This window comes from Schistocerca americana, chromosome 6 (assembly GCF_021461395.2).
Source record: "Schistocerca americana isolate TAMUIC-IGC-003095 chromosome 6, iqSchAmer2.1, whole genome shotgun sequence".
NCBI lineage: Eukaryota > Metazoa > Arthropoda > Insecta > Orthoptera > Acrididae > Schistocerca > Schistocerca americana.
Genome location: NC_060124.1, coordinates 608,502,518 through 608,527,179, shown reverse-complemented (window position 1 = coordinate 608,527,179; position 24,662 = coordinate 608,502,518). Strand labels below are relative to the sequence as shown.

Genomic DNA, 24,662 nt, shown 5'->3' with positions numbered 1-24,662 from the left:
TTCAAGAAGCACGTCGCGAAAGCAGCTGCCATGAGAAGCACAGCAAGTTTGTACGTCTACACCGGACCGTCGGCGACCACTTCAACCCAGCAGACAGATTCTACTTCCACTACCACATCTGCGGATTCAGCTGGGTCAACAACAGGGGCGTTGGCCACTGGAATTGTTGCGCCTCCGCAGAAGGATGTCACTGCAGTGTCAAACACGGGGATAAACTGAGAGGAATTGATCGGATGACAATAATGGATGAAGTAACAAAGGCAGAAATATTGCCGTGTTTGGAGTGCATTGTTTCACACAAGTCACTGTGTAGTTCTGCGAACGACGTGTTACTTTTCTCCCCAATGTTCCCCGGCAGTGAAGTGGCCAAGAGCATGTGTTTACAAAAGAACAAAATCGGTTATATCGTGCAATATGGACTAGCTCCCTTCTTTGAGTCTGAAATTAAAGCTGACCTCATAAACGCATCACAGATTCTTATTTGTTTTGACAAAACCTTGAATAAGGTGTGCAAAAGAATCCAAATGGACATTTTAGTGTGTTATTGGGACATTAAAAAAATCTAGTGTGCACGCATCGGCTTTTGTAGGAAGTTCGACGGCAGCTAAGCTACTCGAGTCCTTCAAGAAAATAATTCCAGGCGTAGCAATGAAAAAACTTTTAAAGTATCGATGGACAGCCCTAACGTCAACCTCGCGTTCTTAAGGGAACTTAAAAAATTTCTGGAAGAAATTGAAGGGGTAGACACCATTTTATTGGAAATTGGAACGTTTGGACTTCACTTTGTTCACGGCGCCTTCAAGTCCACAATTCAGGAAACACAGTGGATGATAATTCAGTTTTTACGTGCCTTGTACAATCTTTTTAAGGATATCCCTGCCAGAAGAACTCTGTATATTTCGACAACGTAATCGGAACTGTTTCCTTTGAAGTGTTGCGCAATCCGATGGCTGGAGAATGTGGACGTTGCTGAGCAAACCCTAGTAATCCTTCCGTTTCTGCGAATATTTGTTGCAAAGCTGGAAGAAAAAACAAACCAAAGTGTGTTAGCTACAGAGTAGTGGAGCATCACCCCAAGGACAAGCTACGTGGTCCGAAAATTGCCTTTTCAAGACTCATGCTGGAGACTTGACATCTTTCCTACAGGATTTCCAATCCGATTGGCCGCTAGCACCGTTCGTCCATTCTGTTTTGACAGAGATAATGGAGACAACAATGACACGATTTGTCCGGCCGACGAAGATCACGGCGTCAGTTAATTTGGACAAAGAATCCAATCTTTTGGGTGTGAACCACATCAAGATTGGGTTCACCATCAAGAATGAGTTCAGGAAGTGCAGGTCTCTCACAGCCCTGGAAATCGCTAAGTTCCGGAACAAATGCAGAAGAGGAATGATCAAGCTCATGTCAAAGTTGATGGAGAAATCTCCCCTACACTTTAGGTGGACAAAAGCTGTAAGCTGCTTTGATCCCGCAACAGCATGCAGGGAGGCTGGTCCCAAACAATTTCATTCCTTTCTACAGGTTTTGGTGGAGAGCAATTGGATGGACGATGGATGTGCCGATACAGCAGAAGCGCAATACGCTTCTGTTGTAAAGAAGAACTGCAAAACAAAATTCAAAACAAACAAAAAGGAGCATCAGCTGGATGAGTTCTGGATGAAATGTCTCAAGAACCAGAATGCAACGTGCCACGAGCTGCAGAAGGCAATGGAAATTGCGCTCACTTTGTCACATGGTCAAGCAGCTGCAGAGCAAAGATTCTCAGTGAACAAAGAGTGCCTCTTTGACAATATGAGGGATCAATCTGTAGTGAGCAGAAGACTGGTGTACGGCACAGTCAAGACACACGGCGGAGTCCAAGGGGTGCCTATAACAAAGCCCTTATACACACTGTAAGAAACTCACGAGATCGATATGCTAAAGACCTCAAAAATCGAAATGACGAGTCATCCAGGAAAAAGGATCATCTGACTAAAAGGAAGATTGTTGATGCAGAAATAAGACAGCTTAAAGAGAAGAAGGCAATACTTGAGGGGGCCATTCAAAACACTCAGACAGAGTGAGAATCTATACCAGTTCCTAGTCAATTCCTAAATTACAGTATTTGTTGTTAAACATGGTACTTCCTTCTAAATTATTTATTGTATGGTCTAATAATAATTTAAATGTTTCTTTAAGAAAATGTTTTTAAAACAAATGAGTATGATAGCGTTATTTATTTTAACTGCTAACTCCCACAGATGTTTAAATATACATTGCAAACAATAACTTTTGTGATTCAAAAATGTTTGAAAAATAAACCTAATTTAAGAAATTAAGTATTAAAATATAGACCAGAGGTAAAATTTAGCAACACGAAAATCTGAAAAGAAAAGACTGTAAAAACGCACAAAATATTTAATGGAAAAAATCACTTATTATTCTAAAACTAAAGAAAGTAATTAAAGGTCTTTAGCAACGATTAAACTGCAAGCTTTTGCATTTAAATAAAAACAATAATAAAATGAGAAAAATTGAGGAATGGAAGAGGTAAAAGACATACTTGTCCTTACTGAAAGCAAATTTTAGAGCGGGGAGTATAGTAGCTGCGCTTGACACAGGTTTTCGCTCTAAAACTGGACTAATTTCGTACGAGAGCAAGGTACGGATGTTCCACTACCAGTCACTTGACTGGGGCTGCCTTCTGTTGTCCATTTATAGGGTTAGTTAGAAAGAAGCAGTAGCGAATATTAGAGCTGTTCGGAGACGAAGAGACAATTCATTGGCAAAAAAATGTATAAAAGAAGGAAACTGGTATTGGTCTGCATGCCAGAACACTTCGCCTTTTCTATACTATAGAAAAGTCAAAGTGTTCTGGCATGAAGAGACTTGTGACATTGCTCAGTAACACATTATGCACTTTTTTTGAAGGTCAATTATACTTTTTGCCATCAATTGCATAATTTTTTATCTACGAAAGAACAACATCAAATATGAAAACTAACTTGAAGCTCGGTCTTTTTTAGCGTGTGTTACACATTAAGTCATATCAAACACAAATGTGCCAGTAAAATTGTAAATAGTGGCATAAATGACTTATCTACTGGGCCTGAAATTTTTCAAATGGCTGATCCTCAAAGTGCTACGTTTCAAATGAGAGTTATAACGCCCCGTGATTTAAGAAATTCACTGCACATTCTCACACGTAACATAATTCATCTCGAGTGGTAATTTACTTTGAAAGTAACGTCTCTCGAGCCACTGTTCATAATATTTTCCAGTGATCTGTTAGAAATGTAAACAATTGCGATGTCACACACATCGAATGCACGTTAGTCGTTACGGAGATACTGCATAATCTTCGACCTAAAGCCTTCGACACTTTCTGGTGTCAGCAAACTGGTCTGTGCATTGTGTAAATTACCCATTTTCTATGCAACTAAACTTTTATTTTGGTGTTATTCTCTGATTTATGTTTTATTGATGCAATATTATTCAGCAGTAGTGGACTAAAGTTCTTTGTCAGCGTATCAGATCTTAAGCGTCAAACCTACAAAAATTTAACTGAAAACTAAAACAATGAAAAATCCCTGAATTCTAAAAAATTCCCAGGTTTTTCCCGGATGAAAAAATTCCCAGGTTTTTCCCAGATCTCCTGGGCCGTATACACCCTGTAGTAATAATGAAGTACTGCTCTTATCATATTTTAAACGGTTTTCCAAGCACATAGGGGTAGCAAGAAAAGAGGATAGAGAGGGAGATGGAGAGGGATATTAATTTCTTAATTTACACACACACACACACACACACACACACACACACACACACACACACACACACACACACACACACACACACACCTACCTCTCTACTACTACCACCTCTGGGCACACTCGGGCAGTCGAGGTTTTAAACAATGCTGGGGCTGCAGTTCGGCAGGTGGAATGGGATGAGGATTTGTGCTGGACGGGTAGGAGGAGACAGGAAGAAAGCAGTCGCTGTTGGGAGACTGGAGGCTGGCAACTCTGAGGAAGGCAACGGGTGCACAAGGTAGAACTGAGCAAGAGCCTGCCCCCCTCTAAGACAGAAAATCAGCGTAGCATAAAATAACATATATTATGAATATTCCTGTTTTTAAAAGTTGCTCTGTAACAATAAACAGCAATAGGCATCACTTTAACAGTACATTGTACAAACAGTGAATAAGTCACATTTATTCAACAAATGGAAAAGTCTATTACACAATTTTTCATCTGAATGACAGTTACATTTAATTAAAATAATTTAACTTAATTGGAAATGACAAAGCACAAGACTTTTCAAACAATAAAGACGAAAAAAGTCAATATTTATGCATAATTTTTTTTCCACAAAAGGCTACAAAATAGAATTTCCTTCACAGTTTTTGACAAATTATTGTTTCAAATATTGTTTAATCAAGAAATATATTCCAACCGTGTAATTTACTAAGAATATATATTCTGTATTTGATTGCAGATCTTCGGTGGATAGTTCGGCATACAAAATACGGGAGGAGTCACTTGACAACTATGCTCATTTGCAGAGCGCAGAACCCAGCAGCCGAGAAGCAGAAATTGATCGCTACAACAGCAGTCTCCTCACGGATCCTCGAGGACGGCTCACCTTCAACTATTACTGGCGGGTACATCACGTTTTCGAGATGCCCGAAAACACGACAGTTAGAAGCCAAAGCTTTTACGTGTCCTCTGGCAGCTATCGCATGTACCTGATCTACTGGGCAGGTACTTTCTTGCACATGGCAGGTATCGGGCTTACCCGCGGGGAACACGACACCTTACTTCCGTGGCCATTTAACCTAACCGTCCGATTATCCATTCTCGCACAGAATCACAGGAAGGACAACGTGCAAGACTTTAGTTCACCTAGCATTGAACCAGCTCATTCTATCAGGTGTCACAGTATTCACTGGCAGAAGCCACACATCAGTGACAACCCTAGTTGCTTCATACTGATCTACAGTAGAGACTTGCTGCACACAGGTAGCTATCTCTATAAAGACACCGTTCTTTTGCATCTTTCTGTTCTCTTAGTCAAGTAGTCAACTTTCTATACAGACTTCACAAAAAAAAAATGTGCACAGTCAACAAGTTTTAAGACCTATTATTCCCACAATTCACTCTTACTGTACATTACTGACAATACTCCACTTTCATCTTTTACAGCACATTTTAAATATTTTTCCAAAAACTATAAACTTAAATATTTTATATCCCTGTTATTTATAATTCAGGTGCAACTAGTATTGAATATTATGCTACTGACATTTTAAAACAAATGCTAAGATTCTATAAATAAAAACCCAAGTATAAATTGTACATATGGGATAAAAGAATAAAATATGTTTTGAATTTGAAGAACAGTTCACTCCTGACATGCTTTTATGTGGTTGCTATAGTACACAGCTAAGTACAGAATGGTTAAGAAATATTCACAAAGTAAAATGATTTGACATTCTTCTCTATACAATTTTCTGGACTCCTCAAATAAATATAAATTCTCACGCAGTTGTCGTCGGTACTTTGGACATGTCCATTTTATCAAAATATGTATGCCTTATGGCTTGTTTTGCAGACAGTCTATCAGGCGGACTGTAGACCAGTAACTTCTGTGGGAGGAAGGAAAAAGCGAAAGTTATGCAATGTAATTTTGATGCTACATTACACTAATATGTAAAATAATAGTGTCATTTCTATTTCACAACAGCAATTTAACAAAAATACAGAAATATTTGAAATTAGTTATAAATATTTTTGTGATAAAATACTTGGAAGCCTGGCACAAATTAAACACTCAATTTATACAATACATTCACTATCTTTCTCCAGCTACACCTTTATACCAAAGGAAAATCCAATTGAGGGAGCTAATAAATTGTGAAACACAATTGCTGGCCATCATATACTTTCAGTAGGCACAATGTGTAATACTGCTGATACAGACACAAAAGTAAAAGCAACTTTACCTAACCTTCGCAACTCATACCTTCATTACGAGAAGAGAGGAACAGGTTGGGGAAGATTAAAGTGAAAAGGCACCAGGAGGAAAGCAACACAGCTGTTGGTTGGTTTGTGATAAAAGGGACAAGACTGCTACGGTCATTGGTCCCAAAACACAGCTGTAGTGAGGGCAAAAGCAGACAAAGACGAAGGGGGAGAGGGGTGTTGTCTGAATAGTGCATTTGTCAAGCCCCAAGATGACATAGTGAGGACTAAAGGTAGTTTAGGGAAAAGAGAAATGAATAGAGCAATTAAGAACTAGGACCACAGAAAAGCACAAGGAGGTGATTTGGGGGGGGGGGGGGGGGTGCTAATTGAGATTGCCTCCAGGAGGGAAGTGAGGATGCCAGGAGGGATGTCAGAATGTGTTGGAGAGGAAGTTGTTACCTCTGGAGTTAATCAGGGAAACCAGTGTTGAGTGGGAAGATCCAAACAGTCCACGTGGTGTAGCAAGCAATCAGATCCCTCGAGTAATGCTATACAACATACTTGGCAGCTGAGTACCAAGTGTCCCTGAGGTGGACATTTCTATGCCCATTCACATGTTCAGCCAATTTAGTGGTGATTAATGTCATATAAAATGCTGTGCAGTGCCTACAAGTTGGTTGAGAAACAACGCAAGTTCATGAGTTGCTATGCCTTTGATATTGTAGGCTTTACTAGTTATATGGCTAGATAAGGAAGTATAGGAGACCCTCGCTATTTCAAGATCTGATACATCAGAAACTCTATTAAACCCTATTACATTTTTGGCCCTGCCAAATTACATTTAAAAAGCTACTGCTTAAATTGAATTTTGAATAATTCATATAACGAACTAAAATTTGGTCCCCACATTGCATATTTCATATGACACTCTTCACCTAAACCGAGTAAGTTTGTACATACGTAATGCTGTGCACTACAGTATTTTCCATTATGTATTTCGCAACAATGGCCCAAATGCTTGATTACTGCTCACGTGTCACTTCCACAGCACAAGAGGTCACTTCCACAGCACAAGAGACAAGGGTGGGGGAAGAGAGACTTGGCCAGAAGATCACACACAACGCACAACACGCAACAATACAGAGAGCTCTCTGTGTCTGTTTGTAAAAAATGAAAGTGTTTTTCTTTTCCTTTGACTTCTTCATTTGCAATATGCCACTGAAACAGAAATGGGCGCATAATGCTCTAATGTTAAAGCAAAAGCAGCAACTTCTACAAATGGTCAATAGTAGACAGAAGACAAAAACAAAAGTTGCAGAACACGTCAGATCCAGAAGTCTACTCTCATTCATAAGTAGTTCAAGATGATGATGATGATGATTATTATTATTATTATTTTAGGCAGGCAGGTGCTCAACTTCATTATCCTCAGCACCCTAACAAAAAGCCAGCATGCTAATCTCATGGGTGGGGATGAAGGCTGTCCCCCACATGCGGAGCAGTCTATCATGCATTAAACTTCACCTCCATTCCCCACCAATTTAGAGATGAGGTCCAACAGTTCACAAAATTTCACCACTCTTGTAACAGTGGTATCAGTATGGGCTAGGATAGTGTGCAGGACTCCATTGCAACTGAGGGCTGCCATGACAACAGTATATAAGACACACACTGCCAAAATATGATGAACTGAAAGTGGCACACCACAAACCTCTCAGAATTGTGGGTCCATCTGTTGGAGGAGGAAGCCATGTTACAGGGCTATGTCCAGTGCGCAGCTTGGAAAGCAGCGCCTCCTTCCAGCGGTGAGGCTGACACGAAGTCTGCCAAGCATGTAAGTGATCACACTGGAAAATGACATGTCAATTTGTTTTGTCATGTGCTACCATTCAGTCTCCCACAAACATGATGTGTGTCAGAAATGAGATGAACACTTGCAATAGGATGGGACACTGATGGACAACACCATAACGACATGTTTCCTTGGCTGCTTTGGCGGCGATGTAATTTCCAGTATCCTGATGTGGCCAGGAACCTAGCAAAAGATCACCACCTTGCCACAGTGTTGGAGCTGCTGTGTGGAGTCATGGATGGGGTGAATCAACCGGTCTTGGATACATTTGTTAAGTGCTTGTAGTGCACTAAGCAAGTCGGAACAAATGGAAACTTTGTACAGTTATGTGTGTGAAACCGCTCCTGTACCATCATAATGCCATATACACTACTGGTCATTAAAATTGCTACATCACGAAGATGACGTGCTACAGACGCGAAATTTAACTGACAGGAAGAAGATGCTGTGATATGCAAATGATTAGCTTTTCAGAGCATTCACACAAGGTTGGCACCGGTGGCGACACCTACAATGTGCTGACATGAGGAAAGTTTCCAACCGATTTCTCATAAACAGCAATTGACCGGCGTTGCCTGGTGAAACGTTGTTGTGATGCCTCGTGTGAGGAGGAGAAATGCGTACCATCACATTACTGACTTTGATAAATGTCTGATTGTAGCCTATTGCGATTGCGGTTCATCGTACCGCGACATTGCTGCTCGCGTTGGTCAAGATCCAATGACTGTTAGCAGAATATGGAATCGGTGGGTTCAGGAGGGTAATACGGAACGCCACGCAGGAGTGTCAGTGTTGTCGTAACTGCCGTCTGCTTCACATCTGCTGTGCAGCGAGCTACCTTACTTTAAGTATTAACTGTATTTTTTTTACTTGTCACTTCTTCCGTGTGTTTTTGCTTTCAGGAAGCTTTAATTGCCGAGTGCTAGTAATACTGTTCCATAGATTTCGTGTTTGTTTTGAATACAGTCAGAGAGCGTCCCTTTAGTCAACCATAGTGCCAGTAGTGCTAGTGTTTGTTTTCAATACAGTCCAGAGACAGGTAGTGCTATTTTCATTGTTTTCTACAAGAAGTGGCTAGCAATCACAGGTTAGTCAACAATCAGCCGCCTTTAGTGAATTAGCAGTCTAGTTAAAAGTTGATTAACTCTCTACAGTAAATTGATTTCTTAGGATGGATAGGATGTGTGACTGCTGTGTACAGGAGGAGCTGGCCACTGTTCGCGAACAGCTGAGCGTGTTGATGGCCACGGTCAGCAGTCTTCAGGCTGCTGCCTCTGAGTGAAGCGGCAGTGGGGAGTCTGGTGCGTTGCATGGTACACCCCAGATGTTACATGCTTCACCCACCGTCCCTGCTGTGGAGACATCTTCGCGGGTACCGGGCGCGGTTGGGCCACCCTCTCCCCAAGGGGAGTGGCGGGTTCAGTGGCGTTCGCGGCGCACGAGGCAGAGGGTAAATGTGGAGGCTGGCCGTGTGGCATCGCCCGCTCTGCCTGTAAGTGGACATGTGGCTGGTCCTTCGGCAAGGTCCGAGCAGGCACATGGGGGGAGGGGTTTATTAGTTATTGGGAGCTCCAACGTTAGGCGGGTGATGAAGCCCCTTAGGGAAATAGCGGAAAGGTCGGCGAAGAAGGCCAGTGTTCACTCTGTCTGCTTGCCGGGGGATCTCATCCGAGATGTGGAGGAGGCCCTGCCGGCGGCAATAAAGAGCACTGGGTGCACCCAACTGCAAATTGTTGCTCATGTCGGCACCAATGACTCCTGCCGTCTGGGTTCAGAGGTCATCCTCAGTTCGTACAGGCGGTTGGCAGAATCGGTGAAGGCGGAAAGCCTCGCTCGCGAGGTGGAATCAGAGCTAACTATTTGTAGTATCGTTCCCAGAACCGATCGCGGTCCTCTGGTTTGGAGCCAAGTGGAAGGCTTAAACCAGAGGCTCAGATGATTCTGCGGAGATCTGGGGTGCAAAATTCTCGACCTCCGCTATCGGGTGGAGAAATGTAGGGTCCCCCTGAATAGGTCAGGCGTGCACTACACGCCGGAAGCGGCTACAAGGGTAGCGGAGTACGTGTGGAGTGCACATGGGGTTTTTTTTAGGTTAGAGAATTCCCTCCCAAGGTCTGACAAGACGCTTCCTGAGACGCGGCAAGGTAGGAGTAGGCAAAATGCAACAGGGAATAACAATATTAATGTGCTAATAGTAAACTGCAGGAGCATCTATAGAAAGGTCCCAGAACTGCTCTCATCAATAAACTAGGGACAGAAAGTTAGCTGAAACCAGACATAAACAGTAATGAAATCCTAAACTCAGACTGGAATGTATACCGCAGAGACAGGCTGGACAGTGAAGGGGGAGGCGTGTTTATAGCGATAAGAAGTGCAATAGTATCTAAGGAAATTGACAGAGATCCGAAATGTGAAACAATTTGGGTGAAGGTCACGGTTAAAGCAGGCTGAGACATGGTAATTGGATGTCTCTATAGGCCCCCTGGCTCAGCAGCTGTTGTGGCTGAGCACCTAAAGGATAATTTGGAAAATATTTCGAGTAGATTTCCCCACCATGTTGTAGTTCTGGGTGGAGATTTTAATTTGCCGGATATAGACTGGGAGACTCAAACATTCATAACGAGTGGCAGGGACAAAGAATCCAGTGAAATTTTTTTAAGTGCTTTATCTGAAAACTACCTTGAGCAGTTAAACAGAGAACCGACTCGTGGTGATAACATATTAGACCTTCTGGTGACAAACAGACCCGAACTATTTGAAACAGTTAACACAGAACAGGGAATCAGCGACCATAAAGCGGTTACGGCATCGATGATTTCAGCCGTAAATAGAAATATTAAAAAAGGTAGGAAGATTTTTCTGTTTAGCAAAAGTGACAAAAAGCAGATTAAAGAGTACCTGACGGCTCAACACAAAAGTTTTGTCTCAAGTACAGATAGTGTTGAGAATCAGTGGACAAAGTTCAAAACCATCGTACAATATGCGTTAGATGAGTATGTGCCAAACAAGATCGTAAGAAATGGAAAAGAGCCACCGTGATACAACAACCGAGTTAGAAAACTGCTGTGGAAGCAAAGGGAACTTCACAGCAGACATAAACATAGCCAAAGCCTTGCAGACAAACAAAAATTACGCGAAGCGAATTGTAGTGTGAGGAGGGCTATGCGAGAGGCGTTCAATGAATTCGAAAGTAAAGTTCTATGTACTGACTTGGCAGAAAATCCTAAGAAATTTTGGTCTATGTCAAAGCGGTAGGTGGATCAAAACAAAATGTCCAGACACTCTGTGACCAAAATGGTACTGAAACAGAGGATGACAGATTAAAGGCCGAAATACTAAATGTCTTTTTCCAAAGCTGTTTCACAGAGGAAGACTGCACTGTAGTTCCTTCTCTAGATTGTCGCACAGATGACAAAATGTTAGATATCGAAATAGATGACAGAGGGATAGAGAAACAATTAAAATCGCTCAAAAGAGGAAAGGCTGCTGGACCTGATGCGATACCAGTTCGATTTTACACAGAGTACACGAAGGAACTTGCCCCCCTTCTTGCAGCGGTGTACCGTAGGTCTCTCTAAGAGCGTAGCGTTCCAAAGGATTGGAAAAGGGCACAGGTCATTCCCGTTTTCAAGAAGGGACGTCGAACAGATGTGCAGAACTATAGACCTATATCTCTAACGTCGATCAGTTGTAGAATTTTGGAACACGTATTATGTTCGAGTATAATGACTTTTCTGGAGACTAGAAATCTACTCTGTAGGAATCAGCATAGGTTTCGAAAAAGACAGTCGTGCGAAATCCAGCTCGCGCTATTCGTCCACAAGACTCAGAGGGCCATAGACATGGGTTCAAAGGTAGACGCCATGTTTCTTGACTTCCGCAAGGCGTTCGATACAGTTCCCCACAGTCGTTTAATGAACAAAGTAAGAGCATATGGACTATCAGACCAATTGTGTGATTGGATTGAAGAGTTCCTAGATAACAGAACGCAGCATGTCATTCTCAATGGAGAGAAGTCATCCGAAGTAAGAGTGATTTCACGTGTGCCGCAGGGGAGTGTCGTAGGACCGTTGCTATTCACAATATACATAAATAACCTTGTGGATGACATCGGACGTTCACTGAGGCTTTTTGTAGATGATGCTGTGGTGTATCGAGAGTTTGTAACAATGGAAAATTGTACTGAAATGCAGGAGGATCTGCAGCGAATTGACGCATGGTGCAGGGAATGGCAATTCAATCTCAATGTAGACAAGTGTAATGTGCTGCGATTACATAGAAAGATAGATCCCTTATCATTTAGCTACAAAATAGCAGGTCAGCAACTGGTAGCAGTTAATTCCATAGATTATCTGGGAGTATGCATTAGGAGTGATTTAAAATGGAATGATCATATAAAGCTGATCGTCGGTAAAGCAGATGCCAGACTGAGATTCATTGGAAGAATCCTAAGTAAATGCAATCCGAAAACAAAGGAAGTAGGTTACAGTACACTTGTTTGCCCACTGCTTGAATACTGCTCAGCAGTGTGGGACCCGTACCAGATAGGGTTGATAGAAGAGAGAGAGAAGATCCAATGGAGAGCAGCGCGCTTCGTTACAGGATCATTTAGTAATCGTGGAAGTGTTACGGAGATGATAGATAAACTCCAGTGGAAGACTCTGCATGAGAGACGCTCAGTAGCTCGGTACGGGCTTTTGTTAAAGTTTCGAGAACATACCTTCACCGAGGAGTCAAGCAGTATATTGCTCCCTCCTACGTATATCTCGCGGAGAGACCATGAGGATGAAATCAGAGTGATTGGAGCCCACACGGAAGCATACCGACAATCCTCCTTTCCACGAACAATACGAGACTAGAATAGAAGGGAGAACCGATAGAGGTACTCAGGGTACCCTCCGCCACACACCGTCAGGTGGCTTGCAGAGTATGGATGTAGATGTAGATGTAGATCCCAACAGCTTCGTTTAACTAGCAGTCGAGATGACAGGCATCTTATCCACATGGCTGTAACGGATCGTGCAGCCACGTCTCGATCGCTGAGTCAACAGATCGGGATGTTTGCAAGACAACAACCAACTGCACGAACATCTGCTGAACGACGTTTGCAGCAGCATGGACTATCAGCTCGGAGACCATGGCTGCGGTTACCATTGACGCTGCATCAAAGACAGGAGCGCCTGCGATGGTGTACTCAACAACGAACCTGGGTGCACAAATGGCAAAACTTCTTTTTTTTGGGTGAATCCAGGTTCTGTTTACAGCATCAAGATGGTCGCATCCGTGTTTGGCGACATCGCGGTGAAAGCACACTGAAAGCGTGTATTCGTCATCGCCATACTGGCATATCACCCGGCGTGATGGTATGGGGTGCCATTGGTTACACGTCTCGGTCACCTCTTGTTTGCAGTGACAGCACTTTCAACAGTGGACGTTACATTTCAGATGTGTTACGACCCGTGGCTCTACCCTTCATTCGATCCCTGCGAAACCCTACATCTCAGCAGGATAATGCACGGCCACATGTTGCAGGTCTGGAACGGGCCTTTCTGGATACAGAAAATGTTCGACTGCTGCCCTGGCCAGCACATTCTCCAGATCTCTCACCAACTGAAAACGTCCGGTCAATGATGGCCAAGCAAGTGGCTCGTCACAATACGCCAGTCACTACTCTTGATGAACTGTGGTATCATGTTGAAGCTGCATGGGCAGCTGTACCTGTACACGCCATCCAAGCTCTGTTTGACTCATTGCCCAGGCGTATCAAGGCCGTTATTATGGCCAGAGGTGGTTGTTCTGGATCTATGCACCCAAATTGTGTGAAAATGTAATCACATGTCAGTTCTAGTATAACATATTTGTCCAATTAATACCCGCTTATCATCTGCATTTCTTCTTGCTGTAGCAATTTTTTTTGCCAGTAGTGTAACTCCGCATCATAATTTTTAAATTGTTCTAAAAGACGCACTTAGAAAATCCTATCAGAGAAAACAGAGGAACAGAGGACATTCTCTTGCTGGGGGCCACCTGTATAAACAACGAAAAATCTGTAGTACATACTTAAAATGGAAGAAAACTAAGTTGTAAAAAGGTAATCTGGAGCACAAATTTTCTTGTACCACGTCAAGCTTAAAATCAATATGGCCTCTGAAGTCACCAAGGCAGCAACACGGTCCATCCCTGGTTGTGTGTCCGGTGGTCAGATAGATACAGATCCTTTATACAGTCAGTATCACTTATCCTGAATGGCTTGGTCGCATGGGACCAATTCCTGAACAGACATTCAACATTGGGTTGGATCACTGCGCTAAATGCCAACGACCGAGGTGACACTGATTTTAACTGCCTGTCGAGCCAAAAGGATACATCGCCGAATCCAGAGTTGTGGATCGCCAGCATCTGCACACAGACTCTGGACTGGGGTGGTCCGAAAGGCTTCTGAGGTAGGAAATATGGACTGATCCATACACCATGCTGTCATAACTAAATGTAATCTAACAAATACCCTATAAAACTGCAGAAGGCAGGATCTATCAGCTCCACATACTTTTCTGCTAACGCATTTCAAAATATTTAATGACAAAGCCCTTTGTTTGTAGGTTTTTCAGGTGTGGGAACTAAGTTAATTTTGAATCAAATAATAAACCCAAAAAGCACACAGTGTCTTGAAAATGTAAAATATTGTCCCCCATTGTAAGCACTGATTGGTTAAAACTTTGATGAGCATGGTTCAAATTGACATATGTAGTCTTATCTGGTGAGAGCTGAAAAGCAGTGTTTTGGCCCAGGTTTCCAGCCGCCTGATGGTCAGCCGTAGCTGCCTCGCTATCATTGTAAGATCTGAGGAAGAACAGAAGATTGCATATCATAAACAAAGAGCATTTGACAGAGCTTCTGACTGGAGAGGAAATGCCATTGATACGAATGGCGAACAATGTAACAATGAGTACACTGCTCTGAGGGGACCCTTTTCTTTTGAAATGTAACAGTCAGGCAAGGCATCACCAATGTTATATCTAAAGCACCAGTCCTCGAGAAAGGATTGGATAAGAAGTGGCAGATGTCCACGTAGTGCCCATTCATGAAGTTGCGAAGGATGTTACAACACCAAGTAGTGTCGTACGCTTTTTGAGGTTTTTGACCTCAAACCAAATGGTTTCAGTGTAAGAACTCCTGTATCACTATTTCCAGTAGAACTAAGTTGTCAAGGGTGGAACGGTAGTGCCTGAAAGCGCACTGTGAGTGGCTCCTGTGATCTCGCTATTAGAGCAGCCAGATAAGGTGGCAGTTGACAATACATTCAAGAGTCTTACCCATACAACTGGTAAGGGCTACACTCCGATAACTGTTAGGGGCACTACGGTCCTTGCCTGGTTTCCATAATGGAATTAATATTGCCTCCTTCAAGTCTTGGGGTACTGTCCATCAGACTAGGTCCGATTGAAACGAGATTAGCTGTGTCTGCTTCAGGGCACAGATGACTTGAACCTGGCATACTAAATCTCTCCAGGTCCTTGAGCAGTGTCTCTGGGCATAGACAGATCTGATTCCAGTTCCCACATGGAGAATGGAAGGTTGTAGACTTTCTTATTATGCGAGAAGAAATGGAGTTTCCTTATCTCCACAGCCGTACAGAACATATGAAAGCATGAGCCTGTCTGGATGAGGCAGGGACTGTAAAAATGTGTTCAACTAAAACCTGAGCCACATCTTCAGGCACATCCATGAACTTCCCATTTCTTGACAAGGCTGTAGGATGTGTACTTCCCTTGCTGGAAATCCACCTTATTCATTCCTAAACTTGCACAGTGGAAGTGGACCGATTAATGGCAGTCCATTCTTGTATCACTTGCCTTGCATGTGCTCTTGCTGATTTGAAGGCATGAATGTTTTCTGTAGCTGGATGCTGTTTGAAGTTCCACAGAGCTGACCACCTGGGCCTGATTGCCAAGTGACAGTCATCATTCCACCAAGACACAGGCTACTGTTTGAGGTTGTTACTAGACCGGTGGATGGACACACTGGTAGCCCATTGGACCTCACAAGGGATATGGGCCACCGTCTCCTGTGAACAATCCTTTTGATAAAAAAATAGCCTATCAACTGTACTGCAACCAATTTGCCCTTTGAATCACCCATATTTGCGGTCCCCTATCAACCACCGTCCAAGTTGGCAGACGAAGCCACACTGGAAGTGGTCACAAGAATATAAATCTGTAGACTGAACCGAGTCCAAAAACAATGGTCAATGGCTGAAAAAGACCCTGTAGCTGTAGAAAAGTGTGTTGTCTGACTCACATTCAAAAGGCAGCTATTCTCAGAATGGATGAGTCGCTTGATAATTCAACCCCTGGAGCAAGCAAAGACAGGAGAGGAGAGGAGTGGAGTGACATCCGTCATAAATGGAAACGGCCACTCCACCTTAGCCCTGTCTCCAGTAATATCATTCTTCTTGTTGGGATGGTAACCCCATAATGCAGGTGTGTCTGTGACTTTAAAAAGAGTTTCTTGCAAGCAAATGCAGACTGTTTCTTCATGAACCAGGATCTGTTATTCTTTCAAATGGGATTAGTATCCATTTAAATTCCATTGCAACACAGAAGTCCCTGTGGGAGCCATTGATTAGTGATGGCTGGTCTTTTCTTTCTCCCTCGGAGGCGGTGATTTGCCTGGGGGTCAAGAGGGAATGTTAGACAGTGCCCGGCTCTCTGGTTCCTCCAAGTGGAATTCCTTATCCTCAAGAGCAGAGTCCGCCCAGAGAGGGAGAGAGCTCGCCAATCCGGAGGTTTAACTGCCACTTTCTTCGACTCTGAACTACAGTTTGAAGGACTTTTTCCTAACTCATGGGAAGAGTCTGCTGCTTGGGTAGTATGGACAGCTTAGAAGGGTTCTGATGGTGGGCAGCAGTATGTGGCTTAGGTGGTAAGCCCACCACCGATGGCTTCTGAACGAGTTCTGGTTTAAGTGTAGCCCCCTCTCCCCCTGGTACACTGACAATTGCACGTGCTCATACTTGAACTTGTGATCTGAATTTGTGTGGAGACATCACACTTGACGACTGGCTTCTTAAGGGCTGGTCCAGAAGAACTAGCAAAAAATGGAGGTTGCATAGCTTCGAATGCTTTTTTTTGCTTCGTGTCTCTTGACTTTCAACTCCTAATTTTCCTTTCCTCAGTGTAAACCTCACACTTTCTGCTCCATACTGGGTAATACCTGGGGCAGGTTACACATTTCGGAGGGAATGTACAAGAATTGCCTGATTCTTGAGTGGAGCCTGCACGATTTCCACACGTAGCCCTCCCATTATACCCCATAGTGGTATGGCCACATCTTTGACATCTGAAGCATCACACTGGGTTACAGACAGGCAAACCATAAGATGGTTATAGACTGCAAGGATGTGTTTAGGTGATTCAGGAGTGCTATATGTGACAGTAAATGTCACAGATTATTCTAATATGCAATTGACTCTCATCATATAGTTCTGTACCTCTGTGATGCCCTATTTTTCCATTCTTCAAGTAACTCCACCTTATCCACTTCCATTATATCGGAGCAGGGAACCACGCCTTTACAGAAGTGTGTTATGCAACTTGGCCCTGACACGTTAGCCATCGACTGCCTCACATCCCAGAAGCTTAGCTATTTGATTTGAATTAGCAGCTTCAACTGCAAGTGTTTCATTACGAAGTCATTTGACACTTTTTAAGGGAGCCAGCAATACCCTCTAATGCCTTGTGAATATAGAAATGGTAGACCACCTCAAAGGTTTCCCTGCTCTTTTGGCCACAGTGAAAGTGTTATGACATTTTAGTTCCCTGTTACTATGATTCTGCGACCTTCTCAGGAGAACTGATAAGCTGAGCTCTCTCTGATGAGTGGGTGGAGGTACTACCTGATGATACACCCATCCCATCAGGAGTAGTAGTTTGACGAGGCCATTCCATAGGGATTCCACAAGTTGCCAGGGAAACAAACTAGGGGGGTATCAGGAGGTCCAAAGGTTGTCTGCTAGAGACTGTTGTACCTCAACAGCCATTCACCTCATCAGCACATAGCACTGTGAGGTTGTGGGATTTTTTTTTACAGTTGTGTGTACCTCCCTCACGGTCCAGTTAGTGAAGCCAAGGCCCCATCCTCTGAAACATGCAACATTCTACTGCCGTGCCACAAGGCGACCGCTGAAGTACGCCCGGAGCTTACAGTAAATGAGGACTGGCGGCATAGTCCCCAGCTCAGAAACCCGGGATCGACAATAAGATCAACACAGGAAATAGAGGCAACTCCCACAAGCTGTTTATTTATTGGTAACATCAAGAGCACAAGGCCATCCAAACATGAATTAGTGATGGATTCACCGTTTGATTGGCCCCAACACATGCGAGGAATGACCCAGATAAAGGATTTTCTAGGTTTGTTGTTGGAAGAGGCATAAAACTCATCAATTCAAACTTTGTTAAACTGAATTGCATACTTTTCAGTCCCTTAAAATCCAGCTGAATGAGGATCTACAGTAGTGGGTGAGTGCACAGAGCATGTTACAGATGACTTCCATACGTAGGAACTTTGGGATAAGGATAATGCTTTGAGAATGCTATATGGTTTTGGCCAGGATGTCACAGAGGTTAGTAGGATATAGAAGGTGACAGTGGCTGGTGTGTGGAGGATATCAGGGAGAGAGAATTTGATTTCAGGGCTTGGTCATATTCAGGCATTCAAGGCCCAGGGGTGGTGGTGGTGGTGGTGGTGGTGGTGGTGGTGGTGGTGGTGGCGGTGGGTAACAAAGAGGCTGGAGGTGCTTCTGAATTTCTTGGAAATGGGAATAGTATTAGTTAAAAGATGAGAGGAGAAGACTCCCTGTGAGATTTGTCTGTGAATAAGGTTTATGGATAGTTACAGGAGAGGAGAGCCTTAGGTCGTCGTGACAAATTTTGTTGTGGAACAGATACATGTGTAGGGAAGAAACAACATGACGTGGATGAGGTGGCAGCTGTCGAAGTGTAGATATTAATCTTATTTGTTGTTTAATGTTTGTTTGTTTCATAAATACAGACAAATTCGGATATGGGCTTCAGCGAGGTGAAAGACAATGTTCAAGGAAGGTGGCTTCTGAGAAGGACCATGTAAATGTGAGCCGTAGAAAGGAATTTAGCTGTTGCAGAAAGCGGGGAATTTCTTCTTCACAAATCCAGATCACAAAGACATTAATAAATCTGTACCAAACCAGTGGACTCAGAAACTGAGTGTTAAGGGGCTCACGAAAAGTCTGGCATAGGGTGGGGCCATCCTGGTACCCGTAGCAGTCTCCCTGAATTATTTGTAGGTCTGGCCACAGGAAGTAATGTAGTTAAGGGTAGAGAAGAAGTTGACTAGGGTGTCAATAAATGAGGTCTTAGAAAAACTTCAGAGCATCATAGGTCGAGAGTACGTGCGACATTTGTGCGAAGCGAGGTCTGATTCGATGGTGGCAAGGAGGATTTCAACTGGAAATGGAGTGGGAATAGGTGTATGAAATTACAGGGAGTGAATTAGGTAGGTTTGTTGATGTTTTGGAGTTGCTAGTCAACCAGTGGTTAGAGGGGACTTTAAGGCAGCTACTAAGGGATGGACGTGATGATTGTATTTGTGTACCGTGTTTACTTGAATCTAAGCCACACTTTTTTTCTGGTTTTTGTAATCCAAAAAACCGCCTGCGGCTTAGAATCGAGTGCAAAGTAAGCGGAAGTTCTGAAAAATGTTGGTAGGTGCGGCCACAACTAACTTCTGCCGTCAAATATATGTAGCGCTACACAGGCATGCTTTGTAGGCACAAAGATAAATACTGGCGCCAAAACCTCTGCGTCAGTAAAAAAAAAAAAAAAAAAAAAAAAAAAAAAAAAAAAAAAAAAAAAAAAAAAAAAAAAAAAAAAAAAAAAAAAAAAGAAAAAGAAAAAAGGGGTGGAAGACGAGCTTTTTTTTCTCCGCCCCGAGTTTTGACCACTGCAGTTTCATACATTATCCAACGAAGTAAATACAAATTCCGAATTGTTCATCTTCGAATGTAGCAGAATTACAATGTACTATGAAAATCCGACTGGCAAGACTGTTTGGGATGTTTGTCAATATGGCCAACTCTACGTTCTGAATTTTTTCCTACCTGTGAGAAGATATGGTTGCTAATAGGAACCTGATGAAATGTGAATCACATGCCGTATTCCCTTCACCATAAGAATAATACGAATATAAACATTTTGTCATGTATTCTTTCGTGTTTGCTGTTATTTCATTTAAATCCTGTCTGCCTAATAAACTACGAAACTAGAGAGACAACAGCAAACGCGGAAGAATATACGTATCGTGTCATGTTTATATTCGTATTATTCTTATGCCTAATAGTGATACGGTCAGAAATGAAGCACGGCAACTGACTAGATTTTTAAATCTATGATGACTCTAATTTATGTGCAGAATTTGATGTACTAAAGAAGCGGCCGCAAAGATTTTCAAACGGAGAAAAATTTTCGCCTAACTCTCATTCAGAACATGTTCTATCATACGCAATCTATTATTTGGTTCTTGTTGATCATTATCAGAGAAGGCTGCAGTGTAAGTAACAACAAATAGCAGTCTCTTGCCATTGTTTGGCTAATGAGATGATCCCTCTCTCTCTCTCTCTCTCTCTCTCTCTCTCTCTCTCTCTCTCTCTCTCTCTCTCTCTCTCTTTTATTTAATTTAAAAAAGCAGCGGTAGCACGCACAAAAGCAATCCATGCCGCGAGCGGCAACAGGTCGTAAACACTCATTATCAGATTGCGATAAACAATGCATGACACAGTACAGTAATGCATTTTCAGTTTAGAGTGACGTAAACACCTATAACAAAGAGAACGGCACTTATCAGATCAAAGCAAAATAAGCAATCGATTCAAACCAGACGAAGCATGTGAAAAAGGAAGGGTACCCATATAAATACGGACGGAGCGCCTGACGCATAGCAATGGCTACCTCGTGAAGCTTAACTGCTAAGCTTACGACTCGAACCAAACTACTGTAGCTGTATCGTCATTCATTCGACCTAAATTGTGTCTCATATTACAATGGACCAACTTTGTTTTTATTTGGAGATGCGGCCTAAAACTTTTCTCTCCCCTTGAATTTCAAGTCTCAAATTTCAGGTGCGGCTTAGATTCGGAAATTTTTTTTCCTTTATTTCAAGTCTCATTTTTCAGGTGCGGCTTAGATTTTAGTGCGGCTTAGATTCGAGTAAATACGGTATTTAGTTAAGTAGGTAGAAAGTGGGAATTCTGTGGAAGCATTTGAGAATCCATGGGAGGGGCAAAGGTTTCAAGATTTTCAAGTTCCTACATTTGTAGTTGTATCCATTGTAAAACCTGCCCCGTGTACCTCGATGATGACATTTGGTTTGTGGGGCACTCAACTGTGCGGTCATCAGCTCCCGTACAAACTCCCAATTCTTTCACAATCCTGTTTTTTCCTTCGCAGCCCAATCTAGCTACTGTCACAGATGATGATGATGATGATGATGATGAAGTGATGAGGACAACACGAACACCCAGTCCCCGGGCAGAGAAAACCCCCAACCCAGCCGGGAATCGAACCCGGGACGCCACGATCCAGAGGTACCAATGCTAGCCACCAGACCACGAGATGTGGACTCCCCGTGTACCTTCCCACTACCACCCAATGTACTATAACTCATCCAACGTGAAAGGCATAGCAGCTTGCAAAATACACATTTTTCTTAACTTACTTGTATTTACTGCAGTGTTATATGTAAATATGACCACCATTAAACTAGCTGATCACACAGAACAGTGTATATAAACTGTCTGATTTAAGGACATCCAGAACCCAGTTGCCAAACACGCTCTATAGTGCGAATCAAGGGACCTGAATGCCTGCTGCACCTCCTCGGCTCCTTGCATTTTCGCATAGAACATTAACTTCCCTTGATTCCAAGGATGGGAACTTGGCTCCAAACATCCTCATAGCCCAACAACCTTCCAGACTTAACCTCCATCAACGCAGATGCCTCTTGTCTTTAATTATATTTTTATTATATACATAATTTTTATCAATTATTAAATGTTTCTTTTTCCTCTACCCTAATTCTTAACTGCACTATTCATTTCACTTCCCTTTAATCTATTTTTGGCTTCTCTCTCTGTTCTTATCTCCAGACTGAGGTCTGGCACAGCACTTAGCATTGTATCATCTCTTTCATCTCAATTTACTTTGTTTGATATTCTCCCCTTCAGTTTGTCCCTCCTTGTCCTCCCTGAAAGAGGGTCTGCTTTCATCCTGAGGCCTGTGTGACTTGCCCTTCCTGCCTAACCTTCCTCCATCCTATCCTCCTCTTCTTCCCATGAAAGAACTATTCGTTCTGAAAACTATAATAGTACGTTACTTTTACTTTTATGTGGGTCCATTGGCAGCACTACACATTTCCCCTCCTGAAGGCAACTAGGTACTGACCGGCACTTTATTAGCTGTCACATTTTATCAGTTAATTTTCCAACATTCTTATTGTTTGCTTTTTCAGGATACTCACTCTCATTACCTTATCCACAGAGAACTCTAAACAACAGGCAGTTAAAAGTTCTCACTGGAAATCCAGATAGGTACAAATAATGGAAGGAGCAAATGTAACTACTTATCATATGGAGTGATGCAGCAGGAATGTCACAATTTGTGAGGTGAAAAGAAACTGAGAAAGTCCTATGAAGATGTGTCCGATTTTAGATCATTATAGAACTGGAGCAGTTCGAAGACTACACACATCCGTAAATGATTATGAAGACACATGTGAATATTACTTACCAAAATGCCGAGTAGATGTTGTGATGGACAGAATAATGATGAGACAGATGAGGTGTTCAAGAAGTCCCCGACACAACTCAATGTACTTGTCAAGACAGTGGAGGATGTGTTGTGCTGCTGTTTTGTTTGTTTTGTTTTCGAGACTCAAAAAACTGTGGTCATACATGCCCAAGTCAAAACTATAAAACACAAAGACAGAGTTAAAAAATGACTACATGCCAGTCCCAAGTGACATTAGAGAAGACAGATAAAAGCAGGGATGTGGAGAAATGGCTAAAACAGACACCATACAGAAACGGAGGTCCAAAACTAAAAATTAAACAGCCTTCGCCACATTGCTTTAGCAGATAAAAAGTAAATCTCAGTCGACAGCCCATTTGTCATTTGCTAAAAAGGCCGACAAGTCAGACGGCAAACCCAAGTGGGAATGTAAACAATTAAAAATAGACTTTGCATCACGAAGTGGAAGACAGTTAAAACTTGTGCACAAAGTGCACAAAGGGGTAGGGTAGCGCCACTTATAAAATGACGATGGCTAAAAAGGCAGTGCCCAATACACAGCCTAATTAAAATGACCACCTCGAGGCGGGAGGGTCGAGACGAGATCATCCGAGCCATTGGGAGAGTCTTAATATGGCAGGACCATTGGCAATGCCAAAGGGACTCCACCTCTTGACAGACGGCAACAGAGACACGATCAGAGGGAATATAGGAACTAGTGGGCTGAGGTACGAGGACTGCATCACCAGCAGCCTCGTTTCCTGACAGACTAACATGACAAGAAACCCACAGAAACACCACACTGGCTCCACCAAGAGTGAGCAAGTGACAGTTTTTCTGGGCCTGCTGCACTAAGGGATGGGCGGTGTACAACACAGACTTTGAAGGGCGCTGACAGTTTCAGCAGAGGACACAATTGAAAAGTGTGTCGCCAGATGTACTATGTGGCCTGATGCAGGGCAAAGAGCTTGGCTGTATATACTGAGCAGTGTGCCGGAAGCCGATATCTAAAGACATGGGAGCCAATAACAAAGGCACACCCAACTCCACTGTCAGTCCGAGAGCCATTAGCATTCACAAAGGTACTATCCCAAAGTTCCATGCAAAGGTCGTGAAACTGTAGGCAATAGAGCGAGGCTGGAGTAGTGTCCTTAGGAAATGAATGAAGGCCAAGGTTAACATGGGCTGTTTCACGAAGCCAAGGTGGTGAAGGGTTCACACCCACTGGGAAAGTTGCCACCGTAGCAAGTGCCGAAAGCGGACTCCAATAGGCAACAGAGAAGAGGGACACGTCCCATATTGGCAATCAAGGGAATCATCAAAGGAGGCAACATAGCATGGGTGGCCACACATGGCAAACTAATGGCATGCATACCTGCTGAGGAGAAAGTCACGGCAGTAGCACAATGGTAGTTCAGCAGCTTCAGCAAAAAGATTCTCAACCAGGCTAGTGTAAAAGTCACCAGTGGCCAAATGGAAGCCATGATGATGGATAGTGTTGAGATGGCGTAAGATGGATGGACATGCAGACGCATAAACAAAGCACCCATAGTCGAGTTTCGAACGTACAAGGGATCGTTACAAACAGAGGGTGGTGGTTCGTTCAGCACCCCACGAAGTACCATTGAGAACACACAGGACATTGAGGAACCGCGTACAGCAGATTGCCAGGTCAGACACATGGGAGGACCAGGAGATTTTCCTAATGAGCATGAGCTCCAGGAATTTCATAGTTTCAACAAACGGGATTCCAACAGGCCCAAGATGTAAAGATGGTGGAAGAAACCATTTGTGTCGCCAGAAATTCATACAGACGGTTTTGTCAGTGGAAAACCGAAAGCCACTGTCGGTGCTCCAGGAGTAGAGGCGATCAAGATGTCGCTGAACATGATGCTCAGTCAGACAGGTCCGTGGACAACTGCAATAGAGGGCAAAATCGTCAACAAAAAAGGAGCCAGAGATGCCCGGCGGGAGAGAGGCCACGATAGGGTTAATGGTGATAGCAAAGAGGACGACGCTCACGACAGAAACCTGCGGCATACC

The 24,662-nt window shown here is 43.1% G+C and overlaps 2 protein-coding genes across 2 annotated transcripts in view; one reads left to right on the top strand and one right to left on the bottom strand.

Annotated features, from left to right (window-relative positions):
• Positions 1-5,761, top strand: part of LOC124619713 (TNF receptor-associated factor 6-like) — a 116,043-nt gene extending 110,282 nt beyond the window's left edge. The window contains exon 3 of the mRNA XM_047146273.1: positions 4,480-5,761. Coding sequence (XP_047002229.1) covers positions 4,480-5,062 — 583 coding nt within the window. The 3' untranslated portion in view covers positions 5,063-5,761. The remainder of the gene's footprint in view (positions 1-4,479) is intronic.
• The window catches only part of LOC124619282 (cyclin-dependent kinase 1-like), a 76,057-nt gene continuing 55,619 nt past the window's right edge, over positions 4,225-24,662 (bottom strand). The window contains exon 7 of the mRNA XM_047145551.1: positions 4,225-5,629. Coding sequence (XP_047001507.1) covers positions 5,522-5,629 — 108 coding nt within the window. The 3' untranslated portion in view covers positions 4,225-5,521. The remainder of the gene's footprint in view (positions 5,630-24,662) is intronic.